The sequence below is a fragment of the Acanthisitta chloris genome, unplaced genomic scaffold, assembly GCF_000695815.1.
Source record: "Acanthisitta chloris isolate BGI_N310 unplaced genomic scaffold, ASM69581v1 scaffold33755, whole genome shotgun sequence".
Taxonomy (NCBI): Eukaryota; Metazoa; Chordata; class Aves; order Passeriformes; family Acanthisittidae; genus Acanthisitta; species Acanthisitta chloris.
In genome coordinates, this window is record NW_008674814.1 from 42065 (window position 1) to 51315 (window position 9251).

At 42.8% G+C, this 9251-nt stretch overlaps 1 protein-coding gene across 1 annotated transcript in view; it reads right to left on the reverse strand.

Moving 5' to 3' along the window:
- The window catches only part of LOC103802957 (chromosome unknown open reading frame, human C8orf46), a 14257-nt gene extending 6206 nt beyond the window's left edge, over nucleotides 1–8051 (reverse strand). The window contains exons 1-2 of the mRNA XM_009075491.1: nucleotides 7985–8051; nucleotides 4951–5006 (exon numbers count right to left, since the gene is read on the reverse strand). Coding sequence (XP_009073739.1) covers nucleotides 4951–5006; nucleotides 7985–8051 — 123 coding nt within the window. The remainder of the gene's footprint in view (nucleotides 1–4950; nucleotides 5007–7984) is intronic.
- Nucleotides 8052–9251: the final 1200 nt, after the last annotated feature.

A 9251-nucleotide genomic window follows, 5' to 3' on the forward strand; every position in this document is an offset into this window, starting at 1 on the left:
TACCTAGTTGGTTTTTTTTTTCCCCGAAGACTTACTACTGTCATACAGAGAACCACTTAAACAAGGTGAAGGTCCAACCAGCAAGAGAACAGGACACGTGGCAACTATTCAGCCTGTTTCCTACCCAATTTACTTATGTTGATCTTATGTTGGAAGACCAGGAGAAAACCAGTTACTTGCATCTAACTGATGCCTGCTGGTTGTCATCTACGTGTTTTAGACATAAATACAGTTATTGTGTCTCAAGACTGAGTCCAACAAATGACCAGCCTACTACTGGCATAGGAAAGCCTTCATTCCATCTATTGCCCTACCTTCTAACATACACTCCATATAAAATCAAGACTGTATTCAAGCATGTTGCCTCATGCCAAATTGTCCATTTGCTCTAATTAAGTTTTCATTCAGTTTGCCATTAATCTGCAATATTCTGTGTATGTGACTTTTTACACAGACATAAAAACACATGCAAACCAATGTTTTCCAAACTAGGAAAGAAGAAAATCCCCAACCTGACCACTTTTAACTCTTTTGTCTCCATGTACCCTCAGGAGTCTGAAGACATCTGCATGACCTAAATCCTACTGACCATCAGGAAGAGGAGCAGAAACTGCCCAACAGCAGGCAACAGCTGGAAAAGGCTGGTAGGGCAACCAAAGCCTAATCCAAGGCCTAAGAGGTTTTTTTCCTGATTCTGTGGATTTTGACACACAGCCTAACACAGTCCCTGCTCCGTAAGCTACTTAAGGATACGGCCAGTGTTAAGTTAAAGTCCAAGGTAGTACTGGTGTCCTTGAAGACAAGCACATGCTAAGGGAGGCTGCAACTGGTTCCCAGCTCTACTGACCACAAATCTGGTGCTGTTGAACAGAGCCAAGCCTCAGCATTGCCCCAGCAATTCAGAAATGATAGTGATGCTGGCTGTGAGAAGACTCCTGTTGCTGCTTAAGCTGTTGGAGTTGGCTCTCCCCCAGCTGCCCCTGGACCAGTTCCAGCACCTCCCCATCCCTCTGCAGCAGCTCCTTACAGGCTGCAGGCTCATGTGTCCACACATGCCCTGACCACCCGAACCTTGCAAGCTGCTTACCAGAGGCATCACCCCCTTCACCACAGTGATATTGGCGGAGACACCTGTTTTCAGCGCAAATATGATGAGGCTATGGCTGGCAGACGTCTCTCATGATAGCCCTAGGAGTCTGCCTCGTGTGCACTGAGCTCTTCCAGCTTTCAAGGAATGCCATAAAGCTCAGCTTTTCCCACCACCTCTGGAAATATGCCCAGTGCTCTCGTTCACACTCAGTCTTCATTGATGTATGACAGAAAATGTCATCAACCCTCTGCTACTGAGACACCTGAGGTCACTTATATTGCATGGTCATGGAAAGAGCACTTTTGGTAAGTAGGATACTGGCTGCAGTCATCTCTAATCCTGAAAGTGGCTTATTTGATCCATGTAAACTACCATGGACTTGAAACTTAATATTCTGCCCATGTGTTGCAAAGGGTGAAATACAGTTTGGGGGAAGGAAGTAGGATTTTTAACTCCATTAATAGCAGGAATTATTTAGGCACACTTTCTGTGTTTTCAAGATTCCTTGCTACATGTCATATCAGTAATGCCAAAATGCCTTCAAGCAGTAGAATCTGTATAAATAAGTTACGGTGCCATTTTCCATTACAGCTGGAGAGAACACTGCAATCTCTACAGCACATTTCCAGAGAACATCTTCATTTGCAGCACTCGGCTGTAGCAAACTTCGGGAGTTCCTTATCTCCTAATTCAAGATTTCACCATGACTTTGGCTACCTCACCCATTACTGTAATACGTAAAGACTTATCTAGGTCAGGAAACTAAACCTGCTGTAGTGTGGTTTTGATCTAAAGTGGAGCTGACATTTCTCTAGGGTACCTAGGGTAAGGCAGAAGGATCAGCTGGGAGTCACTTTTCTTTTCTAGACATACCAGGAAATTTAAATCTGTGTGCATGGCAGAGTCAGCTAAAATATGCAGAATTAGCAAACTGCTCTCTTAAAAACCTACCTTTTTTAGAACCTTTAAGTCCCTTGACCAGTTCAATCTGTTTGCAGGACACTGACTCTGAATTCAGAGCTCGGCAAAGTCTCTGCTTATGGACTTTGCCATGCACATGGGAGCACTGAGGCCTGGCATTTCCGTAGGTGGAATTAGCTGTTTTAAGGGGAAAGGGACACAGAGAGCACCGGAGGGTTGCAGAGCAGCACAGAGGCTCTTCCAATCACCCTGCTCCTGGACCCAAAATCCCATCACCAAACCAACAACCATCCAGAAAAGGTGACAATTAAATATCTGGCTTTGGATAAAAGTTTGAAGGTTAGAGGCTGAACAACAAAGTGCTTGTTACTGGAGGAAATGCCAGATTTGTAGAGTTAAGCCCTTTTTGATGGTCTAATGCTAAGCTCATTTTTAATGTGGCAGCTCTAACATGCACAGAGGGATTTGCCACTTTTCTGCAAAGTAGCCAGGTACTGGTGTCCAGACAGTTCTACCCAAAGGATTTTGGGGCTAGAAGAGCAAGGGAAAAAAAGGGAAGGCTCTGCTATCACTGGAAATAACTCTTAATAGAGAAATAAGAACTGCAAATAAACACATCGGTGAAACAGCTGATAAAAGAAGGTATTTACGCCTTTCTCTCACCCTTCCACAGTCATGATTGTGTTTTGGCATGAGTTTTTTTATGTGATGGAAGTTACCCCCCCAAGCCAGTCATTTGAATGTTAAATCACTTAATGCTACACTGCTTGAGTATTTCTGCTCCGAAAAAAAAGGTCTGGCAGATGTCCACATTGGTTGCTATTTTTGTCCTTGCTGAGGATTAAAGTTGTGCATCCACTGCAATCACCAGAGCAGAAGATTTCATGTTAGCTGAGACATTTCTACAGCACTGACTGCAGGTGCAGATGTAAAAATGAAAAATAAATAATCATTCTGCTACTTCCCTGTGGGTCTAGAAATTGGCAATCACAACTTTCTCACAGCCACGTCTATTCCAGTACGACCAGTTTATTTGAATGCTTGTGCATGAGCTGTAAGCAGCTGCATCCCACTGAAGAAGGGGAATGCACAGGTCTTTGAGTTGACTGTGCCAACTGCTTTGGTTTGAGAGCTGTCCTTGTTTTCTTAGCAGGAGCTGTAGACCATTCCTAGGCTCGGTGCTCTGTCTGCTAATACAATGCTGCCTGCATCATGACTAAGAGCCAATCAAAGGACATCTTTAATTGGGGTCAGGAAAGCCCCAAAGGAAAAAAACAATCCTCTTAAAATACAGTAACAAATCAGGGGCTTTCTTATCTTATTTTATTAGACCTTTATGAGTATAGTGCTGCAACAGCAGCTGATCTGATCCAAGTTAAATATTAGATGCTTCCATTTAATAGAAACCACAACAACTATCTCCTAAGATCTGGAACACAACAGATACATAGTTGCCCTTGATTTCGATGAAAGCCAGATGAAAGTTTTCAGCCAAATAGTTTTATGAGAAATTTTGTCAAAAAAAAAGTTTAATTATCTAAGCAATCTGTTTCATTACGTCAGAAAAGCTCACTTTTAGTTTGGACTTACCTGCTGGTTTTATATTGCATGGAAAACAAGATATACCAAAACCATAACAAATATTAAAGGGGTATCTCAAAATGCTTTATTTTGAGTAACACACTAGCACTCTGACTTTCATCCTCATTTGGAATGAAGAGTCATTTTGAAACCTCAGCCTGAGTTATGAGACAAAAATTAGACTTTCACAATTTGGGAAAATACATACATACATAGTTTCTACCCAAACATGATAGATGTGTTATTGGCTCTTCCTGGGGACCCCTACAGACATCCTGTGAAGTGCTGGGACCCTGTGATCCACTCTAATAATCAAAAGAGGGGATTGAAGTGAATGTGGTGAGTTTTTTTTCCAGTACATGGGCAAGTGTGATACGCAGGGGGACCTATGATGCTGTGGGGAGATCAGGGAATCAGGAACATGAAGAGAAAACTATTTAGAAATGAGGATGGGGCTGGAAAGTGGAATAGGGCATGGGAAAAGGAAAGGCCATGGAGCAAAATATTTCAACAAAGTGCTAGAGACAGATCTGTGGTGAGAAGAAATGCTTTGGTAGAAGAATCTCAAAACTTGTAAAAAGTGCTTTGATATGCAGAAGCGAAAGATACCATCATTCCTGCAAGTCAGCTAAGAGCACCGTGGAAGGGGCTGTGAATGGGTCAAGTCAATCTAAGGAGGGAGAACTGGCTCTGAAGATAAGAAACCTCATGTCCATGTGTTGGAAAGTGTTTTCTCAGAGCATGAAAAATGTTCAGTTACTTTAACCTTGAGGGGTACCTCACCTGCAGGGAGTGGGTAGAGCTCTGTCTTTGCTCTCTGTGCAGGAGCACTGGGAGTGAGTCAAGGGCAGGCAAGCACTGCCGGGACCAAGGGACAAGCATTCCCCCGTGGCTTTCTCAGAGCCATCCTTTAGGGTCGGGATTACAGTCCATTGCTTGGTGTTTTTTCTCCCAGTTTCCCTGGGATACTGGCTCCTTGATTAATTCCTATATGTATTGCCACGATTTACTTTTAATTTCTTCCTGTCCCTCTGGCACTATAACTAAGGCTTTATGGATAAGAATGAAGTCTGCGATTCCCTTGGATGGCCAGTGTTGATAAGCTGCTATGTTCATTTTGACTGGCTCTGCACAGCAAGAAAGTATGGGGTTTGTTTGTTTCAAAGTGCTTCCGTAAATAAACTGTAGCTTTACAGAGACTTCCCTTTCTGTTTCCCACCTCACTCCCTGCATCAGCCACTAATGCACTTCTTTACCCTAGAAGATCTGCTTCCCGTTTATCCATGGCATTTTTAAGGGTAAGTGTAGCCAACTAGAATAAAAAAAAATATGGAGAGAGAAAAGGAGATTTTTCTTACACTCTTTGTCAGGATGTGCTGCGTAGTTTTGGCTCGTCTTCGGGCAGGACTACATGCTGCAAAAAGAAGAACAAGAACGTGGTCGGAATGCAGTGGAGGTAGACACGTGCCTCTAAAAGTCCTCTGTGAAAATAAACTGGGTGCACAGTAGGGAGAGGGGAAAGCAGAAGAGGTTTAAGGAAGATTCCAGCTGAAACAACTCAAAAGAAAGTCCTTTTTGATGTCATCTTGGAGGCCATGCTCTAGCTATACAACACAGACATCTGCAGGCACAGAGCAACAGCCTATCCCAAGCTTCTGCACCTTTCCCATAGACTTCCAGAAGGAACTATCCTTCCTCAGTTTTGATTTGGCCTCCCACCTGCCAGTGTTTCAGAGAGGTCTGTAATTTTATCTAGACAGGGATTTTTTCAATAAGATCAAACTCCTTTGTGACACCATTTCAATTTTTCTGCATGATGTCCAAAGCACAGCATTTGAACTAAACCTAGTATTTTATTTTTCAATCCTCAAAATGACCCATTTGGTTCTTTAGCTTGCGGAATTTTGCTTAAAGTCTGTTTCTCAATTTTATTTCTTAGACCCATGATGACACCAAAGTCATAGGCAAAACAGAATTACTAGGCACACGAGACTATAAGCCAAGCTTTTGGCTGGACTGGAGATTGGTTTTGGTGAGGGCTTCATTGGACAAAGTGAAGATTGTTTAAATACTTGTTGTATGAGTTAGACTTGAAACTGTCCTGGAAGAAACTGTGATACTCCCAGGTCTTTGTCTCATCTAGAATCTCATCACCCTCCCCTGTGTTCAGGCTACAGGAGCTGCAGGGTTTAGCAGCCAGTGAGAGAAACAGTCCTGCAAAAACCTGCCAAATTTGGAGAATTAACTCCAATTCTAAAGGCTGACCCTGAGGGCAAAGCATGTGAATGGGGTTTCCTATTCAGACTCCATGTGTAATCCCAAGGTTTTGAAGAACCAGGAAGGCTTGTTATGGGACAATGAGTGACTCCTACTCTTTAGGTGAGCTTTTCTTTACATTGTTGGCATGCATTTACCTCCAGGAGTTGCAGTGCTTATCGCTGCTATGTATTTCTACGTATTATACTATGCATATGCTATTACCCTTTGCAGAGTTTTGAAGCAGTGGAAGCAGCTGGAGGTCATCCAAGGCTGCTTGTTACTGCAGCCAAACTCCTCTCCTCAGATGGCAGAATAACAAGTGACTGGGCTTTCCAGGGCTCTGGTTCATGCAGAGCTGGCAGTGAGACCAAAGTCACTCTTCCTAGACAGCTTGTGTATGTCTAACAGCCACCCCTCCATACCCCAGAGAGGATATAAATACTGACCATTAGGGCCCCACTGGAGAAAAACAAATTTTTGGCCTGTGCTCTGCCCATAGTGAAGCAGGACAGGAGCATGGGAGGTGAACAGTCTTGCCCAAGGTCCCTGCCAGTGACCCAGTGCAGCACAGGGCACTTCCACACGGAACTCATCACAACTAAGTTATGTCTGCTTAGAGGTTGAGAGTGTGCTGAGCTGTCAGTTCGATTACAGTCTGTTTTGCATGGTGTGATATCCTCAGGGATCCTTACTGTCTTCTCCTGCAGGACACATTTTATATTTTAAGCCACAGTGAGTGTAGAATGAAAGCCAGACAAACATAATGAAGGTGGCTTGTTTTTTTTTCTTCTAGGAATATGTTGTAAGTTGTTTTTGAAGCTGCTTCTATCACTTTTACTTCTGGAATTTCATCATGTGAGGACTAAACTAGTTGCTCACAAGCAAAATACTCAAGTGCAGAAAAGTTTAGTGATGAAAGGAATTATCTTCTTATATCTCTGATATTTTAGTATTTTATGTATTTTACCAGACAGTGTGAGGAGCACAGTTTATAGAGATTTCTACCAGAAGCAAGTGCTGTTGTGCTGTTGTACATTCCCTAGTTGGTGCACAAGGAACACACATAAATGTGCCTAACAGTAATAATAAATTTGCATATTTTCAGAGTCTGCATGATCCACAGTCCAACTCACTGCCTGTTGTCCTCCAGAAAAAGTGGCAAAAGCCTTACAGGGGTTGAAGAAAGGCACGGCATGAAAGGAAAGTCACAGCACCAGCAAACATGCAATTATTGAATAGCCATTGAAAGAGGAGTGAATCACGGAGGTAGCCAGAAGTGACCCACTTGTGCGGGAATACAGTGGCAGCAATGCAAACAGTGGGGCTGTGGGGCTCTCCCTGCAAACACAAATTTCTGCAGAGAGTGGGAGAAGGAAGGGAAGAATGAGTCCTGGCAGATAATGTATCTGGATTTGCCTGAAAAAGGATATTTGCATGTACAGCCGAGCTTTCAGGCAACAAATACAATTACAGTGATGGTTCACTTTGTCATTTCCACTTATATTCTGAAACTAAGCAGCTGAGAGCTTATGCTTGCAGCTTGCAAGTAAAGATCTGATCTGGCCCCACAATTTGTTTTCCCTGCTTTTCCTTGCTTTCTTGTTGCTGAAATATGCAGCCATTGAGTTTAAACTAATTTGTTCAATCAAATGCAGGCTGGGCTTTGTCCGGTTCTTACTCTTCATTACAAGCAATTAATGTTAATCATGCATTCATTTCCAGGGCATGGCTTTGGAAATGTTCCACTTATTGAGCCAGCAGACTTAAATTCAACATTCATGCAGTTCACCCTCTTCATCTGAGCTGCTAACTGCTCGCAGAACTTCATTCTCTTTTCTATTACACAGAATAGCCACACAGTTGCAAGCTGTCACTTTAGCAGTTACCTCATAGGTATAGCAACACCGATTCCAGATCTCCCAATTTTGCCAGCGCAAAGATTTTAACACAGCCACAATGTCGAAGCACCTGCACAGATTAGCTGGAGAAAGCAGCAGCGAGCGCTGGGCTGCAAGCAGAGCACAGCACGGCAGAGCAGATGAGCTGCTCACTTCAGAGATTTCCCTGGTGCTAAACACCCCAACCCTCTAAAAGGCAACACCGCAGCGGTTGTTACAGTTCCCATGTACTCACATTTGGATGAAATCACAGTGGTGAAAACCTCTAAATTTTCATCGCTGCAGCTGTAAATCTGGTGCATTTTCCACGTCTCCCTACTGACTGCCTTTCAGCTTCATGCAACCGCTCTGAACTTCTGGTAAATAGGTTTCACTAATCCAATCTGGCTCTGTGATCATTGTCCAGATCTACAAAGGACAGACTGATGCTGTGATCTCATCTCATTCCATATTCTTCATTGCAACATTTTCTGCTCCCATCTGCCTTTCTATGAATAATATTAACACAAAGATTTAATTTAGCTGTTACTTAAACATCTACTCCGATAGAAGCATTTTATTTTCTATCTCCTTTTACCAGTTTGGAGAGTCCTCTGTAATAAATATCTAATAAATAGGCAAACAAATTTTTACAGAAATACTGCAAGGATTTTTAAAATAAGTTGGGTTGATACTTTGTGTACTTTAACACATTTATCATTAAGTCTGTTTCTTCCCTGTAATGAGGAGCTTATTCTAGGTGCATTAAGAAAAGCATTTTCTGCATTACATTTTAAGTTCATAAACTAGTACCTGAACCCTGGGCATTTCAAAGTAAAATTTCAAATGCAGATAACTTAGGAAGGGCAAGTCAGGCTGATGTGTGTAGGTCTCTGTGCCCCCTGCATAGACAGGTAGCTCAGCCATGTAGGCATGACTTGATGGTTCTGGGGCCTAACCCCATATTTATGCACTTCGATAAAGGGTCTCCTTGCCAAAGCTTGTCATTTCTTGGTGCTCCCATCAGAAATTGTTCCTTTCCACTGCTATGAAAATCCACCCCCTCAACTTCTGGTGACTTACTGCTGCCATGGACACCTAAGACAGAAAATTTTGGCTTGTAGGCTCCAGCAACTGATGTACTAGAAACACTTTCAAGTGTGAATAATGATATTAAATTCTATCAGTCTAATGAATAGCCTTCATTACTATACCACGTGTGTCTAACTAACACAAAAACAAGTGCTGTCTTCTCCTATAGATGTCTGCCACCAACAGTCCCAGATGGAAAGTGCCAGTGAACATGGGCTGTCACTGTCATATTGATGAACATTTCTTATTTGAAAGAATAAATTTTGGGCAAATACACATCCTGAACCTAGAAGCATTTTGGTTGAGTGTAAGGTGTCACTGTTTCAAGAAAAAAAAGGAGTGAAGAGAAGCTGGTATCACTTGTCACCTCCCAGGGCAGGCTCCTGCTGTCCAGGGGCAGCAAAGCCATTGCAGGTCTGGGGGCATTGTCC